This window comes from Lepidochelys kempii, chromosome 1, assembly GCF_965140285.1.
Source record: "Lepidochelys kempii isolate rLepKem1 chromosome 1, rLepKem1.hap1, whole genome shotgun sequence".
NCBI lineage: Eukaryota > Metazoa > Chordata > Testudines > Cheloniidae > Lepidochelys > Lepidochelys kempii.
The window spans coordinates 347473717-347499224 of NC_136380.1; the positions used below are offsets into that span (position 1 = coordinate 347473717).

Below are 25508 nucleotides of genomic sequence, written 5' to 3' on the forward strand. Positions count from 1 at the left end.
GAGTAGAGTGGGAGGAGTAAGGAGCATGCTATGCGGTGAGGCATGCTACCACATGTCCAAAAGGAGTCCCCAGGGGACATTCACCTGGAGGTTACTGCTGGTTGGACCAAGAGCAAAGCCCAGCAAATGCCTGCAGCTGATGCAGGAGACTTGAGGCTGCAGTCACTTTTCCATAGCCCTGTTCTGCCTCTTGGGGGAGTTGGGTGCACTGCTTTGAAGATGCCAAGCAGCCACACTGTCAGGGAGCTGAGGGAGGTTCAGGGGAGCCCAGAGCTTGTATGGAGGCACAGGACCTCCGCATGGAAGGTCTTTGCTACAAGTGGATCCCCTAGTACCTGCAGAGATCCTGAGGGGATGGAGATTCCACACCCCTAAACCCCATCCTGGGAGGCTCCACCCTCAGAGGAGGGGGTAATCGAGGCTTGCGTATTTGTGAAGTGCTTTGAGATCCTCAGCTGTATGTTCGATCATAAATGCAAGGGCCAGGAGAGCCAGGAAGGCTGTAGCAGTCACAGCTGAATGAATTGCACTTTCCAGTCCCAGGAGCAGCTTTCTCTGCCGACAGCAGAGAAACAATGAAGATAAATTGATCTGAATAAAACGTGACACCCCATCACCATGCCATCATAACCGTTGGGATTCTGATGTCGGGATTCTGATGTCAAGAGCAGGCTCCCATGGCCTGTCAGTGCTAAGACAAAAGACAAAGCAACGGAAAATGTGGCTCAGCTTATTTGATTATGTGTTATTGGTTTCAACAAGTTCGGGGATCGGGCACATCTGACTGGCAAGTGTGGTCAGAAATGCGTGCAGCTGTGTGCCTGAGCTGGGGAGAAAGGACTGTGGGGGCGTTTGCCCAGCAGGCACGGAGAGGCTGAGCCGAGGACAAATGCAAAGAGAAAAGGTCAGTGTAGTGTTTCCCTCCCCTTGGCCACAGCCGTCTGAAAGCTGAATAAAGGATTACGGGTCACACAGAAAAATTCTCAACGCCAAAAAACCCACCCATGCTTTCAGACACGGTTAAAGCCACCCAAACTTGAGCATCCCCTCGGTCCCTTTCTTGTAATGCTGAGGATTGTTTCCGCGTGGGCCTAAATGCATGTGCTGATATAGCCTTTGAGCTGCTTTTCAATTTGTTTTACTCCAGGGAACCTCTGATCCAATAAACCCCACATAAAAGCAGCAAACTGTGCTCTTCCGTTCAGCTCTGTGCATGACAGCCAGGATGTGGTTAGAAAGGCAACATCAGCATGAAGGAGCGAGCCATGATTTTCAAAAACAGAGGCCTAAAATGAGGTGCCTACGTCCATACTGAGATAGCTAAATATTTGGTCTGATTGAAGGTGCCGACTGCTTTTTTTGAAATGAGTGGAGAGGGAGGGTGGCCCAGTGGTTAGGGTACAAGTCTTGGACTTGGGAGACCTGGGTTCAGTGTCTTGCTCTCTGTGACCTGGGGCTAGTCTCTCTGGGTATGTCTACACTGCATTGTGGACCTGGGTCTGTGGGACCTGGGCGTGTGGACTCAGTGGATAGATCTACACTGCAATTAGACACCTGCAGCTGGCCTGTGGCAGCTAACTCGGGCTCGCGGGGCTCGGGCTAAGGGGCTGTTTAATTGCAGGGTCCTAGAGCCCGGGCTCCAGTCTGAGCCCGGAAGTATACACAGCAATGAAACAGCCCCTAAGCCCAAACCCTGCGAGCTTGAGGCAGCTGGCACAGGCCAGCTGCAGGTGTCTAATTGCAGTGCAGACATACCTAGTGTTTCCAAGCTCACCCTTGGGTGTCCACACTACATAATAAACTGGGCTTGCAGTTGCTGGCCCTGGGTCTCGCAGCTTGGCTAATGTCTCCATACTGCACTACACGGGCCTTCTGACTTGGGCCTGCGGCTTGTTCACATTGCAAAATGACAGGACTTGGGCTCTGACTCATGCCACTACCTAGGCCTTGCTTACCTGAGTCAGACTGATTTATGTCTGACAGAAGGCAGGGCGTGGCTCAGGCTCAAACCCGAGTCAGAGCCCAGGCTCAGTGTACAGTGAAGACACCCCCTTTGTGTCTCAGTTCCCGAATAGTACAATGGGGCTGACAGCAATGCCCTCCCTCCCACTGGGGTTATGAGGGTGAATATATTAAACATTGTGAAGCGCTCAGGTACAACAGTAAGTGGGGAGAGTTAAGTACTGTAGATGAAGATTTAGATATCTAACTATGGAGACAGGTGCTTAATTTCAGGCACTCCTCTTTGAAAGTCATGGCCCATGTGTGTGTGTTTAAGTGGTGGGCGTGTGTTACAAAGAAGCCACAGGGTGATTGAAAGTGAAAAGATATTTTAAAATTCAGCAACATTGTGTGATCTCTTGGAGAGAGCACTGGACTGGGACTGAGGACACCTGGGTTCTATTCCCAGCATTGCCACGAGCCTGCTGGGTGACCCTGGGCAAATCATGCCAGCCCTCTGTGCCTCAGTTTCCCCTCCCATCCTTTGTCTATTTGTACTGTAAGCTTTTGAGGCAGGGACTGTCTCTTTCTATGTGTCTGTTCGGTGGCTAGTACAATGGTGCTCTAATTTCAGTTGGGGCCACTGGGTGCTTCTTTAATATAAATAATAAATGTACTTTTTCAACATTCATCTGTTTCTTTACTTCCTGTATTTCACTCAGTTTGAATAGTGGAACCACTTTCACTTTCTGTTTTAGTCAATTTCACTTTCTCATGCACTACACCAGGGACCAGATCCCTAGCTGGTGGAAACTGGCAGCGTTTCACTGAGTAAGGAGCTAAGGAGTAGGCCCACCGGGTTTGGCTTTGCAGCCATGGAGAGGAATGCTTACATACAAAAATAAACATACAAGTCTGCAACGAACGTGAATCAAAATGTAAGGATGGCATTTCTGTTCCTGTTCATGCCGGAAGCTCCGTCCCTTCCTTTCAATGAGGCACAATCTATATTTTAGATATAAAATGAGTAAAAAAGTTATGGTCTGGTGATCACCTGGTAAACCTTCACTCCAGCTGCTTTGGTCCTGGCCCTGCTGGAGAAGGTAACTGTTACTGATGACCACTAATGTGGGTTAGATTCAAACAGGCAATGCAGACCCAAAAGGGCTAGTTAACCCAGGACCAAGGCCCTGAGCTATCCAGCCCACCTTTCATTTGCCCTGGTGATCACTCTCACGATTTTATCATGAGTCTCAACATATGACAGTCTCCTAAAGACTGAATTCCTGGAGTCATGTGATTATGGGAGAATCTCAGCATTTATTAAAGGAACTTTCTAGTGCTCATGGCTACTGAGAAAAGTTTGAAAACATGAACCTTAAAGGCTCAAAAAACAGAAGGCAGATAAAAAGTACCCCAAATTTATTATTATGGTTGGAAAGCTCATGATGGTAAAACCAATCTCATCATTTTGGGAGGCCTGACTGGGGATTTTTTTAAAACATGGGGTCAGTGATCTGTGTGCATACGACTACAAATATATCTTCCCATGGTGCCAATCACTTCAGTTTCAATGGTGTTTTAAGAGTTAATGTTTGCGCTGTGTTCATTTAGTCCTCACTTCTGCCACCCACATTTGCACTGAGCAGTACTTTGCTCTCAGCCGGTTTCTGATCCTGTTACTTGTGTCGAGAAGCACCTAACTGTCTCCAGGCAGTGTGGCCTAGTGAATAGAGCAGCAGACTGGGATTCGACAGACCTGCGTTCTGCTACTGGTTTGCTGGGTGACTAACTTTGAAGCCAGGAGGCCTGGGGCAGGTCAGCCCTGTTCAGTTTGCCTAGCCTGGCTAGCCTGCCTAGCCTGTGCAAAGTGTGGAAGTTACAAGGAGGGAAGAACCCCAGTCAAGTACTGGCTGGGGAGCAGAGTGGACAGGATGTTGGGTTTGAGTTGGGAGGTTGGGACATGAGAGCTGGGGATGCCTGGGTCAGGAGGAAGCTGGGGTGGTATGTAAAGACTGAGCCCAAGAAGAGCCAGAGGCTTGTGGACTGGACTAGCACTGGGGGACTGAGGAAGAAAGCCTGGCTATTAAGTACTAGCTGGGGTGAGAGCAGACAGGAGCTCTGATGTGAGGCAAGAAGTTGGGCTTGAGTGAGGAGCTGGCTGACTGCTACGGCTGGCCAGACACCCTTGGTAGGAGGGTAGATCTGACACGGATCGTTGGGCTGATTGGAGGCCAGGCGCTGCTGGTTAGAGTGTGAGCGAGCCGGGCTGCGAGAAGGGGACTGAAGGTTGAGCCCAGTGAGGTTGGAGATCTTCCTTGTGAGACTATTTTTGGGCTTGGACTACAGGACCCCTGTGCTCTAAAAGGGGCTGAATGTTGTAAAGTGGCTTGGCCAGAGGGCCAAGTCCCATCTATTGCAGGAAGAGGCTGAAGATCATTGTGAGCAGAGGTGCCCCCAACCCTGGAGCACCCACGGAAAAATAATAGTGGGTGCTCAGCACCCCCCAGCCACAACTGTTTGGCAGCACCTCCGATTAGCTGATTGGTGGCGTCGCCAAATAGCTGTTTGGCGACTGAAGGAGGGGGTTGGGGGAGGGCAGAGAGCAGCAAGCAGGCGGGGGCCCCAGGGTAGGGGGCAGAGTCGGGGCAGGGCCTCAGGGCAGAGCAGGGTGAAGCACCTCCCGGGGAAAAGAAAAACTCAGCACCTATGGTTGTGAGGAAGCTGAGGTGGAAGTGCTGCAGGGCTGAGTCTTTCTGTGAGAGGGCGCTCTAAGATGGCAAATCCTGTCACAGTGACCCTGGGTGTATCATGTCCCCTCACTGCCTCCATTTCTCCATCTGTAAAATGGGGATAATGATACTGCCTTCCCTTGGAAAGTGCTTTGAGAATGACAGATGAAAAGCCCTAGACGAGGGCTAGGTATTGTCTTCAGTGGGACCATTTGTGTAGTACGTTACTAATCAGAGTAAGAGTGACAGATTTGGACCCAGAGCAAATAAAAGAAGGTGTCCGTTGTTCTAGCTTCACAGCCTATGAATGTGAGCCAAACTGTATAATTCTCCAACCTTTGTTTTCTTGCCTGTGTCAGATTCCCCACAAGTCTCCCAACCACTGCTCTGACATATGTTCCAAGCTGTATGCGCGCAGCCATCAGAAAAGGTAACAAATTCTCTGGAAGATCTCACAGGGAAGGTCTTTTGGCAGACTCCAGCGTTCCATCCCTGAATACCCTGCAATGAGATTATCAGTTTGATAACTGCCCACACTATATTGTCTGCAAAGCGACGATCAGTATTTATGGGGATGAGCATTTCCAGACTGAACAGCCCCAAGATTCTCTATATCTTGACTTTTATTTGAGCCAAGAAAATAAAGACATGTAGCAGCAACAAGGGGAGAACCCTTGTCTTGTCCCTTCACATGCTTACATCTATCTGCAAGCATTATACCCTCAAGAGGAGTACTGGTTGATAGCTATTGAGTTATATGAGATGGGCCCCGTGGGATAAGAGACGTCACAAGAAGATGCAGAGTTCTGGATCCTGTGGTGGTGATCCACTGTTCTCTCTGAGTGTGTCCCAAACCAAAATCCAGTGAGGTGCTAACGGAGGTGCCATCTCTCTGATCAGATGCATAATTAAGATAACTGGCAAAGTGGGACCCAATTTGATCAGGGGCTCTAGGGGCTACTGTAATGATGATACATCACAATACATGATTTTCAAGAGCACGGATATAATCCCAAGTATCCTGGCTTCATTTTTATTTTACCTAAGGTCCCAGTTCAATAATGCTCTTAAGTACATGCTTAATTTTAAGCATGTGCTGAAATCTTATTTCTGTCCTTGGGATTTAAGTAGGTGCTTAGCTGTATGTATGGGCTTAAGTGTTTTCCTGAGTGAGCACCTGATCCAACCCATGTTAAAGTCAATGGAAAGATTCCCAGTGTCTTTAATGAGAGTCAGATTGGGTCTAAAATAGCCCATAGAAGTCATATGGTATCACTGGGTGCTGCTACCCAGAATTCAAATGGGCGGCGACTGCGGGAATTGTGGGATAGCTACCCACAGTGCCATGCTCCAGAAGTCGACAGTTGCCTCGGTCCTGTGGACACACTCCACCGACTACATGCACTTAGAGCATTTGTGTGGGGACACTCACAATCGACTGTATAAGAACGCTTTCTACAAAACCGACTTCTATAAATTCGACCTAATTTCGTAGTGTAGACAAAACCTAAGGGAAGGTTAAAGGGGTCTGGAGAAGTGCCTGCAAATACCCAGTGATAGGCCTTGACTAGATATCCTGAGCCAATTTCTACTGTCAATGTTTAAGACTTTCTAATCAGATTACAGGATGCATTTCCACCATTAGGAGGCTATGTCTCTGAGACTATAACAGGGTTCAAAAAAGAACTAGATAAGTTCATGGAGGATAGGTCCATTAACGGCTATTAGCCAGGATGGGCAGGGATGGTGTCCCTAGCCTCTGTTTGCTGGGAATGGGCCACAGGGGATGCATCACTTGATGACTACCTGTTCTGTTCATTCCCTTTGGGCCACGTGGCACTGGCCACTGAAGGAAGACAGGACACTGGGCTAGATGGACCTTTGGTCTGACCCAGTCTGGCCGTTCTTATGTGCACACTACAGCTTATGTCAGCATAATTTTTGCTGCTCAGGGGTGTGATAAAACCAGCCCCTGAGCGACGTAAGTTACACCGACATAAGCATCGGTGTGCACAGCGCTATGTCAGTGGGAGAGCTTCTCCCGCCGACAGCTTCTGCTGCTCACGGAGGTGATTTCATCATGCCGACGGGAGAGCTCTCTCCTGTCCGCATACAGCGTCTTCACCAGACTCGGCCCAGCTGCGCCACTGCAGTGCTGTACGTGTAGACATGCCCTGAGAGGCCACATGTTCCGCTGGGTAGGGCACCAGACTGTTACTTAGGAGGCCTGGGTTGGGTTTCCAGTTCTGCCACTGACTGGCTGTGTGTCCTTGAGCATTAGAGATGCAAGGTGGGTGAGGTAATATCTTTTATTGGACCAACTTCTGTTGATGAGCGAGACAAGCTTTAAGAGCTCCTCTTCAGGCCTGGGAAATGTACTCAGAGGGTCACAGCTAAATACTAGGTGGAACAGATTGGGCTAGGCACTAGTGTAATAAACATGATTAATAATACAGTTCTGTCTGTAATACTGGAAAATCCCTGCATTGCCAGGATTCTCTCTGGCACCTCACACTTCCATGAGTTTATCCTCACAACGACCCTGTGAGGTAAGAAAATATTATCCTTGTTTTACAGAGGAGGAAGCAGGCCCAGAGATGTACAGCAATTTGCCCAAGGTTTCGCAGGAAGTCAGCAGCAGAGCCAGGGTCTGAAGCCACCTTTCCACCATGCCATTGGCCAAACACCATAAATGAGACCATGCAAAAAGCAAAAGGGTTTCCAGGATTGACAAGCACAAGTGCTCAAAAATCATGAGTCAGGCTCACCAAAAATCCCGCGATTGGCTTTAAAATCATGAGATTATGTAAAAATAATAGATGTGGGGTTCTTTTGATTTGCCTTCTGCTTTTTGAGCCTTTAGGGTGCACCGGGGTCACATTTGGAAGCTTCCTCCACAGCCATGAGGGCTAGAAACTTATTTTTTCTTTAAGACCGAAGGCTGAAATCATCACAGATCCACATGACTCCAGGAGCTGGGGCTTTAAGGGAAACAATAATTATCATGAGACTTATGACAAAATCACGAGAGCTGGGAACGCTGGATTTCAGCGTGCAGCTGAGTCTCTATAAATAACAGGGACGAATCTGTCACAGTATGAAAGCTTATCATAAGTGTATGGTTCCCATAAAGCCAAGTGAATGCTCTAGATTTGTCCTTCAAGCTCTACGTATTTTAAGGAGCCATCAAACAATGGCAGGCCATGCTATACACAACAGCCTTGCCCAGGGCTTTATGTAAAGATGCACTGTGGCTCAAATCCTGATCACGCCGCCAGCAAAACCAGAGGAAAATTTTGCGGGGGGCAGAACTACGCAGGAGCTGTAGAAGAAGGGAGATGGAATCCTGACCCCTCTGACCTCAAGGCAGCAGCAAAGCAGAGCCATGGTCACGACTACAGCTGATTGATGCAATATAAAATGCAGCCTGCCATGTTCCCTGCCCGACCACGTGGTCATGTGCCAGCAGAACCACACCGTACATCAGCCCACTGGCCCTGCTCCTGTCTGCTTGTCATTGTCCTAAATAGTGATCCACAGACAGAAACCCAACACAGTGGTTTCTTCACAAAGCATCAATCTCCCTTCACCGGGTTGTCACTCCTTTAATCCCTGCTGAGCTGCAAATTCTTGGCCTTTAAACTCCTTTTGAGCCTACGGCCCCCACTTTGTGGGCCCAGGATTTGGGTCTTTCAAGACCATATTGGGTTGTAAAACAAAAATATACCTTAGATTGTAAACCCTTTGGGGCAGAGACCATCTTTTTGTTCTGGGTTTGTCCAGCCCTCCCATGCACAATGGAGTCCTGATCCATGAGTAGGGCTCCTACAAACTACAGCAATATAAGTAATACTAAAGCATCCCAGGTGGGTTTTCCCCTGTCTAATTTTCCAGGTGTGCAGCTGTACCTTGGTTACTTGCTTTCTATTGCATATATTGGACCCTGTACAAATTATGACAAGTTAGTTTGTGCATCTTTTTATTGAATGAAATATCAATACAAAGCGTCAAAAGAAGGATCAATGATAAATATTGCCTGAGACAAGTGATTCTATCTTTTCTTTATACAAGGAGTTTAACTCCTTAGACCCCGAACCTGTAAGCCATTCCAGAGGTGCAGAACCAGTATTACCAATGTCAAGTGTTCAAAAATCACAAGTCAGGCCCCAAAAGCACAAGATCAGCTCTAAAACATGAAACTTTTAAAATCATAGATGGGGGGGCTCTTTGCCTTCCAGTTTCTGAGCCTTCAGGATGCACTTACTTCACGTATCCAAGCTCTTCTCTGCAGCCAGGAGGGCTAGAAATGTCCTGGTTTAAATAAAAGCAGAGATTCTCAAGTAATTTCTTAACTCCAGCAGCCAGGGCTTAAATTCCCACCCGCCCCCCAACTACTGCAAGACTCATGATAAAATCGGGAGAGCTGGCAATTCTGCAGACCCTTCCACTCCCATGGAGCAGCTTGCAGGGTTCAGTACACAGGTATTTAGGTGCCAAAGGAGGCAACTTGGCATCTAGTATAGTGTAAACCGCCGTAGGCACCTACCTGCATTTTTGGGCACCTAAATATTGCTTATTTCATCTGGCCCCGGAAGTGTAAACCCTTAGTCACACAGCTGGAGTCGTTCCAGCTGAAATCAATGGGACTATGTGGAGTCAAGTGCTACCCAGCCCAAGTAAAGGTTGCGGAATCAGTGCCCACCTCCCCATTTGCATACACACGCATTCTTCTCGTACAGAGCCATGTCATTGGGCTGAAATGTTACAGAGCCACTTAGATTACAAAAGCCTTCACAGAAGAGAGATTTTAAAGTTTCTTCTTCATAATGCCTCTCTCCTGTTGCCAGGCAGATTATGGTAGAGCGTGCAGGTTGTATAATTAATTAATGGGAGGTAATGTGGGCAGTGGGACTTCCCCTTACTCTCTTTGGGGGCCCATCCCAGGTGTTTGCATTTTAAATAGGGTGACCAGATGTCCCGTTTTTAAAGGGACAGTCCCGTTTTTGGGGACTTTTTCTTATATAGATGCCTATTACCCCCCACCCCCTGTCCTGTTTTTTCACAGTTGCTATCTGGTAACCCTAATTTTAAATATGCTAAAAAAAAAAACCCTCAAGACACCTAGGAGCCATTATTTTGATGGAGCTTACAAAAGAGAAACCCAGAATGCATTGTGCTGTCTCCACTGACTTGGTAGCAGCTGCAGCAGCTAGTTTACAGAGGCTATTCCAGAACAGCAGTGGCATCATCCAAGGATTCTAGTCCACAAAGTTTGGGAATGATACGGTTCTATTGTCATAAAACAAATACAGACATGTCAATTTCATCTCTATTCCTAAGGAAGGAAATATATGTAAGGATATATAATGATAAAAGACAAAAACACCACACCACCTGCGGCAAACACTTTTCACAAACAATCCCTCCATATCTGATCTTTCGATACTTGTCCTCTAAGGAAACCCGCACAATACCTCCGAAAGGCAACCCTGGAGAACTTACATGTGTCAATCTGCTAGACACTAAAAGCCCTGGCCTTAACAAGGACACTGTTTTTTATGGCTCATTACAACAAGATTTGTAACAAACCACCCTGCCTGCTACCCTTAATGGCCCACTTCAAACCCTTTATGCATAACAATCTAACCCCTAATTGCTCACTTCATTTCAAGTGACCACCTCCAATATGTGTTACCCCTGCTGTTTAACAATCTGTCCCAACCTATATTTAGCTCAGACACTCTGCTTCCTTCCTCAGTCCTTAAGAAGAGCTCTGTGGAGCTAGTATCAGAGGGGTAGCCGTGTTAGTCTGTACCCACAAAAACATCAAGGAATCCGGTGGCACCCTAAAGACTAACAGATTTATTTGGGCATAAGCTTTCGTGGGTAAAAAACCCACTTCGTCAGATGCATGGAGTGAAAATCTGTAATTTTCACTCCATGCATCTGAAGAAGTGGGTTTTTTACCCATATAAAGCTTATGCCCAAATAAATCTGTTAGTCTTTAAGGTGCCACCGGATTCCTTGTTTCTGTGTAGCTGGAAAGCTCTTACCTTCCACCAACAGAAGTTGGTCCAGTAAAAGATACTACCTCACCCACCTTCTCTCTCTCATATATATAAGCACACTTTTCACTGTAAGAAATATTCCAAATTTATTATTACTGGGCTGGCACTGTGTGATCAGTAATCCATGATTTAATGAAGAATGAGATCCCACACTGAAGCTGCTGCTAATTTAGGACCTGACAACTTCTATTGAAGACAATCGGAGACTTTCCATTGACTTCAGTGGGAGTTCAATCAGGCTTTCTGGGCCAAGTTCTGCCAACAGGGACCGCGATGGCTCGTCTGAGAATTCCACACCTACATCCAAGCTCAGAATTCGACTCACACACTTTCTGTGGCACATACTGCAGGACAAACTGTGGCCCGATTAACTCCAACAGGTGCAGAGCTTTGGTGCTGAAAGTAAAGCAGAACAAACACATATGGCTACAGTTATGACTTTTAGCATCTGCTCTAAACAAGTTGCAGAATCCTGCTCTTTATGCCCTTACATGGGTAAGCAGGACCTGAATGAGATCGCCTCTGACAACTTCAGTGACTTCAGGAGCAGGCCATGTTTGCATAGACATGCCTACTCTGCCTCAGTGCGCAGCATGATGGAGCTGCTCTGCCAAAAATGATCAATTTTGGCTGGTTTGAGTTACAAATTATTGTCGGTAGCTACCGGTGTGGTGCTCTGCTCTTGTTCGATGATGATAACAGTCAGCTGCGTGCGTGTTCGCTCTGTGTGCTGCCCCAGCTCTGCACAGATCGTTAACACAGCAGACCCCGAGAGATCCCCCAAAAACCACAGACTCTAGTAAGGTACGAAGGAACCCGAGCCAGGTTTATTGTCAAACGAAACACAGGAATAGTTCCTTATAGACTCTACAGAGCATACTACGAATTTGTGCTCCCTGGCAATGGATACAGCTCAGTCAGTTGCAGGACATTCCACTGCCCCCTAGGCTGGACAAAGATGTGTGCTCCCGGACCTACTTTTATACAGTTGCAGGATAGATTACTCATCATAGTTCAAACGAATCTATCCATCATGTTGTCCTTTTGACCCTGTCTTTAAGATGCACCTGCCTGTTCCTTGTTATCTCTGTGGAGTTTTCTGACGCCTTCTTGGCACAAGTTCCTCTCATTAGCACTTATGTGTGTACGTGCTTCTAACAACCTTTTCTTGCCAACTTCTGTGAGTGGGACCTGCCTCTGGCTCACAGCCCAGCTTCACTTAACACTGCCTGGAAGTACTTTGGTTCAGGCTTTAGGCCTCAGACCAGGCCTCTGATACAAGGGTTTATGTTTCAGGGCCTCTTACTACACAAATCACTCTAGCATTCAAATACAGGGGTGATAGAAATATTGTTATTCTTATGTACTAGTAAAGGACAGCAGACCTGTGCTTAACATGCCCTGATTAACATGTCCTGAACCTCACTTGCTAAGTAGGGGGTAGGGATGCCAAAACTTAGCAAAGAGGAGATTGGGGGGGTGGTAGATATTTATACATGCTGTTGTGGACTCTACCCAAGGAAACCTAGATACCATTTGACCTGTTCCACTCCAGCATTTAATGACAGAGCTGATTAGGCTCAATTAAGAGTCCTTGTTGGTAATTCCTATATGAGTTTAGGAGCTTAGCGTTAGCTCATGTGGAAACAGTGAAAGGTTACATAGAAACTGCACTGACAGTGAGGTTCCCCACTACCTGGGTCTTTGTTAACTGTGAGGTACCTCAGAGGGACAGGGGAGTGGTGTGTTGAGTGTTGGACTTTCACGCTGCAAGGTGAGAAGCTGAGGCAAAGGACAGTGCCCAATGCTCTGTGGGGGTGGGTGTTTGCCTATGGTTGTGCTGTTTTGCCAAATTAACACTGGGGTCCTTTTTCCCTTGTAATAAAAGTTTTAGTTTGTTGCACAAAGACTCAGTGCTTCTTAGGGGTGCCCAAGGGTGGTGTTTGGTTTTCCCAGATTACTGGGTGGGGTTCAAGCCGGTTCTATTTTCTGTTAAGAGAATCCCTTAGACATTGAAATCGGCCCCTGTTGGCACCAACTCCTCCTGGCAGAAGGGTTACACATGAAACTGGGATGTGCATTTACAACCCCCTCGCCATGAAATTGAACAGCATCTGCTGTGATGCTTCCAATCTAATTCCAGAATGAGTGCGTTTTACTGTCTTTAAAAACAAAAAATATAAAACAAACAGTGACTGTAGCTCTAGCATTTATGACTATCCCAAACTGTCAGACGCTTACAAGCAGAGTGTTAAGCATACAGCTTATTTCCTGAATACTTCAAAGAGGAAGATTTTTTAATGATGGTGAGAAGTGTCAGATTGACTCCAAGGGTTGTGGTGGATTCTCCATTCCTGACAATTTTTACATCGGGATTGGATGTTTTTCTAAAACATTTGCTCTAGGAATTATTTTGCAAATGCTGTAGGGCCTGTGTTATACAGGAGGTCAGATCAGATGATCACAGTGGTCCCTTCTGGCCTTGGAATCGATGAATGCATGTCTTGGATAATACATTTCTCTCTTTGGGCCTGATGCAGAGGCCAGTGGAAGTCTTCAATGTTTCTGTTGACTTCAGTGGGTTTCGGCTCAGGTCCCTGCTCCACAGAAAGCATATCGCATGGGCAGAGGCTGTGCAAGCTTCCCCATGCTACCCACCAATATTCTTCAACCCTGAGCTAGATGGTTGAGGGGGAATCACTTCTTAGGGGAAAGGGTAATTGGTTCTCTGTCACCCTTGGCCTCTCTGTAACAGCTGCCAATTATGGCAGTGGTTTTGTGCTGTCCCACCAGAAATTGGCCTGGTCCCACCAGCTCATTTCATACAGGCCATCGAACAGCCATCCAATTGTAGCACTATTTTTATTAAACATTTATATTACAGTGATGACCAAAGGCCCCAATTAAGGCTTGAACTGCCCTGCACTTGATGCAGTACAGACACAGATAAAGAGATATGTAGGACTTGTCTACACTTAAAACACTGCAGTGGGGCCGCTGTAGCGCTTCCCTGAAGCTGCTACCAACACCAAAGGCACAGGTTCTTCTGTCAGTGCAGGTACTCCACCTCCCCGAGAGACAGTAGCTAGGTCAGTGGGAGCGCTGTCTACACCAGGGGTTAGGTCAGTTTAACAGCTTTGCTCAGGGATGCGGATTTTTCGACAGTTATCCTGACCTAATTTCCTAGTCTAGACCAGGCCTAAGTGTGTGCGAACCAACCCAGCAACCAAATAGCTGGGGCGGGAACTGGTAGAAATCCTAGGATGATGGGGCACTAGACAAGCGTCTGTAAGTCCCGTCCTATGGAGTGTATTAACCCCATTATACCCTTGGGTCAAAATCTATGTAATAGGAGACATTCTTATGTAGCTTTATTCCCAATATATTTCCAATGAGCAATTTTACTCAGTCCTTACTCAGCACAACTTCCATTGTCTTAAATAGGAGTTTGCCTGAGTCAGGCCCTCAGGATTTGGGCCTTTGTTAATAGTTCTATCAGGCACAACACAAAACAGTGATGCTGAAAACAAACTTTTATTCTCTCCTCTGTCAGTTTCATGCACTAACATTTATTCCCTTGAAAAGCTGTAGGACGTCCGGTTTCTTGGCAAGCTGCCGTGCAAATGTTCCAGTGTCGTCCAGAGAGTCCTGCAATCCAGCCTGCAGGAGAAGCCACACACAGGCTGCGTGCTGGCCTGCACAGGCCATGTGCAGGGCTGTAAGGAGACAGGACATTGACATGGAAATGAAATCCGCAAACAGGGATTTGTATTTCATATGCAACGCAAATGTCAGACTCCCAGCAAAGGGAATTAATCCAGGAAAAACTGGCCACGGATGAGTAATGACTTTAATTCTTTTTTCAATTATCACATGCAATCAGTGCCCTGCATTCTGCAGTCCTGGGCCTTGAAACTGCACTGCTGTGTCCATTATGGATGCAGACAACAGGAGTGGGAAATTAAATAAGAATGTTTCGGTTTGTTTTGCGCAGCAAGGAGCTGCCACATTCAAATAAAGCACTAGCCGCCTAATCCTGTACAATATCACTAGCAAGAATGACAATCCAAGATCCTTCAATCCATGGGTGCCACTTTCACAGGAGACCGGCCCCAGCAACCTACAGAATCTGGCCCTGAGAGTCTTCGTAAGGAAAGAAAAGATCTGTACTGTGTGTGTGGCTAAGCTGTGTAACGGCTGATTCCATCCACAGAATCCATGGAACACACAGGATCAGCTCTGGTGTACATTGATGGGTAGATGCTCCATTGATTTCAGTGGAGTTATGCAGAGGTAGGATCAGTTGCAGATCTGGCACACGGTCCCTAACCATACAATGTACCATGTGCAGGGACATCCCTGGGGAGTGGGGGGTGGAGGCCCAGGACAAATCAGCCTGCATGGCCCCCCGTTAACATTTGTTATACAGGTGAAATCTGGTGTGGGGAGGAAACACCAGTGTAGGGGGGTGGGGGACGATGGAGAGTCACAGGATGGCACCTGAGCTGGGGTGAGGGGGCCCCCTGTGCTGGGGGTCCCGGAGAAGGGAGGGGTCCGGGGTGGAAGGGCAATGGATGGGGTCAGCCTGGCGCTGGCGTGTTCTGGCGGCGCTGGGAAGCTGGCGGCCGGTGCAACAGTGGCCGAGCAAGAAAAATAAATACAACACACACTTCCTGCTGGTGAGTGTAGACCCAACCCCTGCTGCCAGCACCAGGCCCCCCGTTAACCCCCCCGGGCCGGCCTGGCCAACCAGGCACCCCAACACCCCCCGCCCCGGGCCAGCCTAGTGCCCCCCACACAACACACACACACTGAAGTGCGGGGCCCCCCAAAGCGCAGGGCCCAGAGCAGTCAACCCGATTCGCCATACTCGAGGGACGGCTCTGACCATGTGTCAGTCATGCAGAGTAGCAAGGCTGCAGCATGTTGACCAGGCTGTAAGTGGGTTCTAGCATGGCTGTTGTACTGGTAGGAAGTCCTGTCTGCACTTTGTCCTGATAGCTAGGTTAGCCAGTCCACCTGCCTTCTTTCTTGGTCTAATCCTGCTAGGCGCCAAGGGCCTTCTGCAGACCGCCGAGAGCCTTCCACTTGCTCTCAAATCAACTGGGAGCTGAGGATGTTTAGCATCTTGCAAGAGACAGCACCTCACAGCTCTCTGTACAGGAGGATACCCCAAAGTACATGACAGACACCCACAATCCCCTGTCACTAGCACGAACAGCTGAGGCAGTGTGGGATAGAGGGCCAGACTAAGCCAGAACACAGTAGGGCGTCAAGGAGTGAATAAGCAAGAGTGGCTGACTCAAGGTCATGGAGGAAAAAATGCAGCTGTACAGGTGACCTGAACCACTTGCACTGTAACCGGGGCAGGTGAGTGTAACAGAGCCTGAACACACCTGATCTATATGTAGACTGGGAGAGAGAGCGTCTGTGGGAGAGAGAAAGAGACTGACTGATTGACTGGCTGATGAGGGAACTGTTCATGATGATTCTGAAAACAAGTATTGAGACCAACCTGATCACTCTGGAGAAGCCATGAGTTGCCAGTTTTGGCTGCATTGAGAACCATTTCATTTTTAGAAACAATAATCCGAAGGGTGACTCATTTATTTTTGTGCACAGATGACATTGCCAATTCAATGCAATTACTATGGTGACAAGCTCTGCATCCAAATTCCACTTTCTATTCATTTACAAGTCATACACCTGGCACTGGCTGAAGATTAGGCACTGAACACACTGTGCTGTGATCTTTCTGGGGCAGGGATCCTGTCTTCTTACCTGTTTTTAAAGTGCCCTCTGCAGCACTGATGCTCTAGAAACAACAACCAACCAAAGGGCCTTACCAGATCGACTTTTCCCATCTTTAGCATGCAGATCAGCGCCGAGGGACAAGAGCATTTGGACGGTACTTGTATGCCCTTCCTGCAGTTTTAAGCACAAACACATATGCTGCATGATTGTTAAGCAGAACCAGCCCTTTAAATCTTTCATTTGTGAGCCTAATCTAACCTACAGGAGTGGGAATAGAAAAATTCCTCTGTAAAGCAATGTTTAGAAGAGCTCTCTATATGGCCAATGAGCAGCACCATAAGCAAACTGGCAAACCTTCGGAGAGCTATAGATAAAGGTGCAGATTCTTGTGTCCAGTCAAGGAGCAGAGAGGTGGGGGCTGCGGCTCCCTGACCCTGGGGCCAACCAGGGTCTGCCTCAGCCCCTGGCATATCTTAGTGCTGTACTTGGCTGCCAATATCCCCAAGGGGCTACTCCAGCAGCTGGAGATCACCAGAGCATACCTGTGTTCCTGCCACATCGCCTCTTCCCCAGGAACATCTCCCGCACAGAGACAGAGCTACTCGGACCGGTCTATGCCGCTCAGCAATTCTCCCTATGCAGAGGGAATTCTCCACTAGTAGATAAACTATATTCACTGTCCCTTTGTGCTGCCACAGCCATGCCGAGACACCAGAGCAGGGCTGAGACTCTGGCCATCGACCAGCACTTGTGAGTGACATTTGTGATGGCCTCGCATGCCTATTAGAGCTCTTTTGGCGTAACAGCGGTAAGCAGAATTGCACGGGTTCCCCTATGATTTAATTGCTTCTGTCAATCAAGATTATTGTCCTTAAAACCTGTAGAGCAGGCTCCTGCCGTAACCCACACTAAATTGCACAGCCATGTTTAGAAAGTGAGAGAGAGAGTGTAGGACCCAATCCGGTCAGGTGCTGAGCGCTCTCAGCTCCCACTTGGGAATGCTCATCACCTTACTATGAGTACCAGTGAAAGATCCCTTTTCAAATGCTGGAGACTGAAATCCTCAACCTATCCACTGAACAGATATAGTATGGGCAGTTTGTCCCACACACCCTGCTAGTTAACCTGAACTCTGAGTGGGAATCACCTCTAGGGGTGAAAGGATTATTTTTGATCCTTACCCGCTCAGCTGAAACTGCCAACAAAGAAGCCCATTATTGCTAACTGTGGTGGTGGGTTTTTTGATGTGGATCCCTGTCTCCTGTATCAAGGGTCCCACCAATTCACTTATTGGCCACCCCAGTCAGGTATGTAACAACAGAAAGCATGCAGGCCAGCCCAGGGGTCTAGTAGAACCAAGTTGTTGCTGCCACACAAGGAATTTAGAGTCAGCATATCCCTTCTTCACTAAGCCAGCAGAGGAAAAACATGCAGCCCCGTAAGGGAAGGGAATGGCGCTCTCCGGCCATCCTTTCTGCTCCATTCTGGGAATGCACCACTCTGAGCAGAGGGATGGTATGTCACTAAGATGCACAGCCTCTGAAACAGAGACAGGCCCAGGCTGCAAAGTTCAGATACGCAGCTGAATTAGGATCCAAGCTTGAGAGAGTTCAGCTTGGACCATGCTTTGCTTTTACAGCAATGCTGAATCCTGCAAGATCCTCCTGCAAAATACACCAGAATCCTGGAGCCTCTGAATGCCACGAGTCCTGTTATTCAGTAGAGTTCAACTGGCATGACAAGTGGAATTCAAAGGCCCCAGGACTCAAAGTCTGTGTCTGCTCGAGGATTTTAAAGAATTTTCCCACTGTTGCTTTATCACCAGTACAGCTCCACCCAGGCTAGCAAAGGCAGGAGAGCTCATGTAGAATGACCCCTAGTGACAAGGCCTAAAGACGCTTCTTGTTAGCATGTTAGTTAGTCCATTTAAGGCAGTGGCCCCCAACCTTTCTGTTGCTATAGCATATATATGTTTCCAGAAGAGTGTGGCGGGCGCCGGCTGACCAGCCGCCGAAATGCCGCCGAGAAGCCGTGTCATCGAGAAGCGTCGCCACCGAAATGCCGCCGAGAAGCTGCAGCATTTCAGCGGCGATGCTTCTTGGCGTTGCCGCTTCTGGGTGGCATTTCGGTGGCTGGTTGTCCGGCGGAAGCGCTCCCTTGTCAGTAGGCGGGCGCACATAAATGCCATGGCGCCCACGGGCACCACGTTGGGGACCACTGATTAAAGGTGTCAGCTGATCTTGCCTTTCCCCTCCAACCATCACTATGATCAAATGTCTAAGGCCATGTCTACACTACGGGGTCTACAGCAGCACAGCCCCATAGCACAGACAGCCTACAGTGAGAGAAGGGGCTTTTCCATCACTGCAGGAACACTACAGCCCTGAGCAATGGCAGCTAGCTATACGGTAGCATTCTTTCATCAGCCTAGCTGTGTTTACACTGGGGCTCAGGGAGGCATTGCTACAGTGCTCAGGTCTATGGAGCTTTCATACGCCTTAGTGCCATAGCTATGTCAACCTACATTTGAACTATAGACCAGGCCTGAATCCAATTGCTTTTATCCTCTGCTGGCCAGTCAGCCCTAGAATCCTTGATTTACTGTTAACAATACAAATACTGGCAGCTGATGATTTGTTAAAAGGATTAGGCTTCATTAGGAAACTGTGTTTTCTCCCATACTGGAAATCTGGTCTGATTACTACAGAAGTCTAGGATTGCCACTAGTGAGTGTGTGTTTTAGATGAGAGACCTTTGTCTTATTAATAGCTTCCAACTGAGCTGGATTTGCTATCTATTTGCATTAGCCCCGAGGGCACTGGCATTTTCCAAAGGATTTCTATGATATTTGTAGAATCTTAGAAGAACCCAGAGATTGCCTCAGTGACATGGACTAATGATCCATCGAGTCCTGGATCTTCTCCCTGGCTGTAGCCAATTTTGGATGCTTCAGAGGAAAATTTAACCCTCCTATTTCCCCTAAATAATGCATCTGATTTGGCTGTTTCTTCCTCATCTGCGCTAATTAGGCTTTGTTCTGCAGCATGAATGTGGATAGCCCTTATTTTTACCTCCCCTCCCCTTTACCGTAAAAGCTGCATATTCCTCTGTTCACAGCACCCAGTACACTACTGCACGCACACACCGACAGCAATAAAAATCGTGAGCTAGCAGATGGCTCAGCTAAAACAGCCTTAGCAGCAAATTGAGTTGAAAGCATAATTTGATTTTAATGTATTTATAAATGGACAAAAACCTCAAAACAAATTAGGCTGCACAGTGCAAGTGACACTGATTCTCAGAGAGGAACAAAAAACCATGAAACATTTTTGCAAATCAAACGGTGTAGTTATTTGCCATGGCAGAGCTGGGATCTTTTCCAAAGCACATTTACAGTCACACACCCTCCCCCCAAGCTATAAAATGCACCCCTGGCAACCAAGAGGACTTTCAACCAGTGCAGCCGAGGTAGCAGCTGAGGTAGGCCAGCTGGGGCTCCTCCAGCCACAGGGGGCAGGAGGAAAGAAAGGGAGGGCGCTTGGGGCTCCGGCGGGCAGACTCAGGTAGAAGGGGTGGGCTCAGGGGGCTAGCCTCCCCAAAGGGGGGGTTCACCCGCTGCCCATGGCAGAAGTTGTACCATTCTGCAAGGTGCTAATTGAGCCAGTCTTCAGATGGCACTCAGGGCAAAGACTATGCTGACATATCCCATCATCTCTCTTATGGCATGTCAGCTGACAGCTGCATTGCACAGGGAGCAATCAAAAGGAGGCAAACCTTGGCTGCATAATGTAGCGCCGTGAGTTGGATTGACGTTGCTCTCTCATTGACATCGGCACCGAGATCAGAGACAAGGAACCGGATGGCTTTGTCCTGGGCCGTGACTGCTGCCTGGTGCAAAGGCCGAGCACCTACAGCATCTGCAGCGGTATAACACACCTAGCGGGTGGGAAATAAGGACCCATGAACAGCTGTGCCAAATTGCCACGAATGATCGCCAACTTGTGTACCCACAATGGGTCCGGCCATTGCCATGACAATGACAATAATGAAAACACATGATATTTTACTCATCCATCAAAAAAATTATTCACCTTACTCCAGCAGGATTATGTAATGCTGGGATAAAACCTGTGTGTGTGTACATTTGCATCAGCTCATTTACCAAGCTTTGGAAATGATTAGCAAAGGCTTCTGGGCCCAGTTCTCCTTTCCTTTCCACTGGTGTAAATCAGGAGAAACTTTATTGACATCAGTGAAGCTACACCTTTATAAAACCATTGTCTTTCCAAATGCATGCAACACAGTAGTCTAGTTACAACAAGGTCATCATTTCACAGTATGCTAGATATTAACATCTAGTAAATCAAAGGAATCTAGTCCCAACATGTAAAGGGACGCTATCAGGTCAAATTTGGATTTGCAAATGTGTTTGTACAGCCCCAATTCTCATGAGGGCCTTCAGGCACTATCATAATGTGTGTTATACTTAATCATAATCATACAGTTCCATTATTTCTTTTAATTAAATTTCAGTTGAAAGAGTTTAAGACAAGCAAACATTCCCCTTTTAAGTGCTGCCAGGTCTCACAATTTTATAGTAAGTCTTGTGCCTATATTTAATATTTTTCTTAAAACCCCAGCTTCTGGAGTCATGTGAACAGCTTTCATTTAAAACACAAGTATGTTTTTAGCTTTGATGGCTAGCACAGAAAATTTTGAAGACCAGAAGGCAAATAAAAAGAATGTAAAATGCATTAATACTGTCACGGACCAGGACGTGTGTGGTTAGGCCTAGTGTTGCGAGCAGTGGCGGTCAAGAACCAGAAGTCAGAGTCAAGGACTAGAGCAGGGCTGGCAGAGGAGCGATCACAGCTTGCAGGCATACGTGCTGAGCAGCATTGGCCGAACGATGCTGCTGGGCTTAAGAGCACATCTGTTGGTTCCTCCAGCCAATTAGGCTGTCTGGCTAATCAAGTGATTCTGCTGCAAGCCACCTGTGCTTCGACTGAGAGTCCTCTGTTGCTCACTAGGGAGGCAGAGTCAGCTGGTCCCAGGCTCAGCCACAAACCCTAATTTCTGACAATTTTTTAAAAAAAAATCTGATGATTCTTAAGCCAATTTCGTGATTTTGAGGGGCTGATGCTTGATTTTTGAAAACCTGAAGTTGGCAGTACTGCCTGTTTAGCATTTGCCATCCAAACATTGCAACACCAAGCTAGTGCATGAGGACCAGAAATGAAACTGTCTAGGAAATGAACCGTCTCTTCCCATTGTCCATGCGGTGAGAAATGCAAATGTAAACCAACTTCACAAACAGTGAGAAATAAATTAGATTTTTTTAATACTTTGAGGGTTTCATAGTCCAAGTTGACAACAGTACATAAGTAATGAAGTGTTTGTTATTTTGAATATACAACTGGATCTAACAACAGCCCTTTGAGCCTTTTAGAAGGAAATCAGAGGTCACTAGGAAAAAATACTGGGAGCTACATCTGTTATAGACAGAGAAAGTTCACTTCCAACACAACCACAGCAGGAAATCTACTGGTCCTTGTAAATCTACTGCCAGAAGAAACTCTGCAAGTATGGTTTAAGCATAGGCTAGAGAGCCAGAAATGCCCGGGTTTTAATCTCAGCTTTGACACCAGCTCCTTCTGTAGCTGTGGGCAAGTAAGTCACTTTACCCACCCTGTGCCTCAGTTTCCCCATCTGTAAAATGGGGATGAGACTTGCATCCCTATGTCACAGGAGTGTTAGTGATGATCTGTTACCTAGCTAGTATTTATACAAATCATTATGGGGCAGGTGGATAGCTCAGTGGTTTGAGCATTAGCCTGCTAAACCCAGGGTTGTGAGTTCAATCCTTGAACAGGCCATTTAGGGATCTGGGGCAAAAATTGGGGATTGGCCCTGCTTTGAGCAGGGGGTTGGACTAGATGACCTCCTGAGGTCCCTTCCAACCCTGATATTCTATGATTCCGAAGAGGTAAAGCTCTAAGGCCCAGATTCACAAAGGTACTTAGGCACCTAGCTTCCATTGAAATCACTGGTCTTTAGGTGCTTACATACCTTGGGGAATCTGGGCCTAAGTATTGATCATTAGGGTCAGACTGTGAAGGCCTTCTTGCTGCTCATGAGTAGCCCCCTGAGCCAATGATAACTTGGTAACAGCTCATCAGTGGGAGTCATGGGCACACATTCTGGTCTCCAGTGGAATCACCACCATCAGCCACACCACTCACTTTTTACTCAGTCCTTCCATTAGCTTCAGGGGGAGTTTGCCTGAGTAAAGTCCTCCAGATATGGCCCCATTCAAGTACAAGAGCTAACATCGTTCTCTTTGGAGGGTGGCGTTTTGTAACCGGAACCTGTAGAAAAGGCAGCGTGGGTCTCTTGACACCATACCTTATGCTTTTCTAGAAGTAGCTGGGCTATGTCAATGTGACCATTCTGTATCGCGTCCATAAAGGGAGTCACTCCGCATTTGTCCCTGCTGTCAGGTTCATATGGGCACCTTGGAAAGATCATAAAACACATGCTTGAAACTGGTGCACTCAGGGCTGCTTTGTGTTGTTGGAGCAGGTCATAGTAGCTGGACTGTCTCATTGTATTTGTCCAGAAGGCTTTAGACATGTACGTGAGGCATTCCAGCTAAAATGATCACATGCCCCTCTCTCTTTGTCCTGTGTTGTATCGTATTGGGTGTTGGCATGTGCCTTTAGAGTGACCCTGATCTCTTTGGGGCAGAGAGCTGTGATTTGCTTGGCTCAATTCCTGCAGGGTGAATTTCTCCCCCATGCATAAGAGGGGCAGAAGGTCTATACGCCACTTACATCACACTTACAGTCTCCGAATAGAACTTGTGTGGGAGATAAGTGGCGCACAGGCCCTGGGTTGGCACAGCAATTAATTGCATCCTTATTGTACAGTGTACAAACACGGCACTACATACATTATTATTATTGTGAGCCAAATCCCAAGGACGGGACTCAGGCAGAAATCTCATTAGAACGAATGGGAATTCAACCTGAGTAAAGACTGAGTCAAAACTGAGAATCTGGCTCAGTGACAACACAGTGGATCAAATCCACCCCATGCCAATTGTAAACCAGAGTTTAGTGGGGCTGGGAGGGGTGTGAAGTCTGATATTGGGGAGGGTGTGGATGGAGATGGCTAGAGCCTCCCTTCTTCCAAGTGCAGCTTCAACACTGGTTAGGAAGGAAGTGTGGCCAGAATGATTCAATGCAGTTTCCCAGAAGACTCTCCAATGCCAGGACTCTGGAGCCTCAGGCAGAAAATACAGCTAGAAAGCAAGAAAGAAGGTGGTGCCCTCATCTCAGGGTGAACCCCTGTATCGTGGCACAGTGGGTCTCCCTGGTGCAGGCAAATGCAGTAGCTGGGCTCAGTCAAGCCCAGAGGAATTACAGCAGGGATAAACTAGGCCCAGATGGTTCTCTCCTTGTTGTAAGGACCCAGGCTGGTTATGTAATTCTATGTCACAGTGAATTCTGAGGCAATCCAGGGAGTAAATACATCTGAAATCACCATAATCAGCTGTGAAAAGTGAGAGGAAATTGATAGGTTCTCAGGCTCACAATTGTGCAGCTGGGATTTCTCAATGGCATCAATGTTCTCGGTGTCTGTTTAGTCAAGCAGGCCATGTGCTGTAAATGAAAGGGGGGAATGGGCTGGGAGGAGGGAAGGGAGAAAGAGTGGGTGTGTGTGGGTGGTTAAATTTCACAAAAAAATTGGGTCAGGAAGCCTACTTACCGCTCAAGAAGTGCTTTCACTACGTCAAAACAGCCGTGCATTGCTGCGAGAGAGAGGAAGTGGATGGTAATTTATGTTTTCATGTTTCCTGCCACCTACAAAGGAAAAATAAGTGGGTCTGTCCCCCTTTGGGCTTATTTGTGATGTATAAAGAAGCCCTGAAAGATTTTTAATTGAAACCTTTTGCTGCTTGTTATTTTTACACTAGACTTATCAGGAATATCCAACCGTCTCTATGTCCTCCAAGGACTCTCCACACAAAACAGGAGAGAGAAGTGAAGTGGAAGCTCTGTTTGCCCTGAACTGAAGAGAGAGAGAGAGAGAGAGCGCGCGAGTGTACAGAACAAAGAGTTTTAAAACAGTCTGAAAAATATTCCCTTCCACTCTCAATTGCTCAGGTTTTGCTTCCTTGATAATTCAGCTGGACATGTTTGGTGCATAGCACAGTACAACACACTGACCATTGGGAGCTGAGAACAGAGATGCTAAGAACATGCACTTAGCACATCTCCAGTCATCAAGTCTCCTGGGGGAAAATCCCAGGGTCAAAAGGATCTGAATTGCAAATGTAAAATCCTCTCTGGCCTTCTTAATCCATGATACTGCAGCAAAATGGAAAACGAACCCTATTTTCTTCCTTTGTAGGCCGCCTTCATATAATAAAACCAAACTCACAGCTGCTAATATCAGGTTATTTACTCATTTTGAATAAGGAGGACAACACAGTAAATGTTCTGGTCCCCACAGCCAACCACAGAACTGCAGCTGAAGAAGAGCTCTCAGCATATGTTGCACACAAGTGATAGTCTGAGCTTTAACAGCAGCATTGCCAACCTCAAGAGATCAAACAATCATGGGCAGACCCCCAAAAATCACAAAATTGAAAAAATCATGAGATTTTTAGTCTGTCTTTTAACTTTGTAACTCCCCTCAATTCCTTTGCCACCACGTGTGTGACAATTTTGGGCTGAAAAGTCAACCTCTAACGCTCCCAAAAATGCATGCCTCTCCCTGGCTGCTCAGATGGAGACTTCTGCCTCATCCCTAGGACAGGGGAACTGTCATCCCATTTCCTATTACTGTCTTCTGTCCAGGTACAGCAACAGCACTTCTCTGCCTCCCGCTAGCTTGGGACTTCTCCACCTGAGACCCAGCAGCGTTACTTCCCTGACTTCCCCTCTCCCAGCCTCCAGCTGCCCTAGGACTCTATCTCTGCTGTAGGGCCATATGTGAACGCAAGGCT

At 47.3% G+C, this 25508-nt stretch overlaps 1 protein-coding gene across 6 annotated transcripts in view; it reads right to left on the reverse strand.

The window, feature by feature from the left end:
* Positions 1 to 25508, reverse strand: part of ANKRD16 (ankyrin repeat domain 16) — a 39502-nt gene that overhangs the window by 2490 nt on the left and 11504 nt on the right. For 4 of the 6 annotated variants that reach the window (XM_073328893.2, XM_073328892.2, XM_073328891.2 and 1 more), the window contains exons 4-8: positions 24266 to 24308; positions 22901 to 23009; positions 20270 to 20431; positions 16588 to 16666; positions 14260 to 14457 (exon numbers count right to left, since the gene is read on the reverse strand). In XM_073328893.2, coding sequence (XP_073184994.2) covers positions 14297 to 14457; positions 16588 to 16666; positions 20270 to 20431; positions 22901 to 23009; positions 24266 to 24308 — 554 coding nt within the window. In that variant the 3' untranslated portion in view covers positions 14260 to 14296. Of the gene's footprint in view, positions 1 to 14259; positions 14458 to 16587; positions 16667 to 16711; positions 17130 to 20269; positions 20432 to 22900; positions 23010 to 24265; positions 24309 to 25508 lie in introns of those variants that run through there. The other 2 variants (XM_073328894.2, XM_073328897.2) reach the window with 2 other exon arrangements.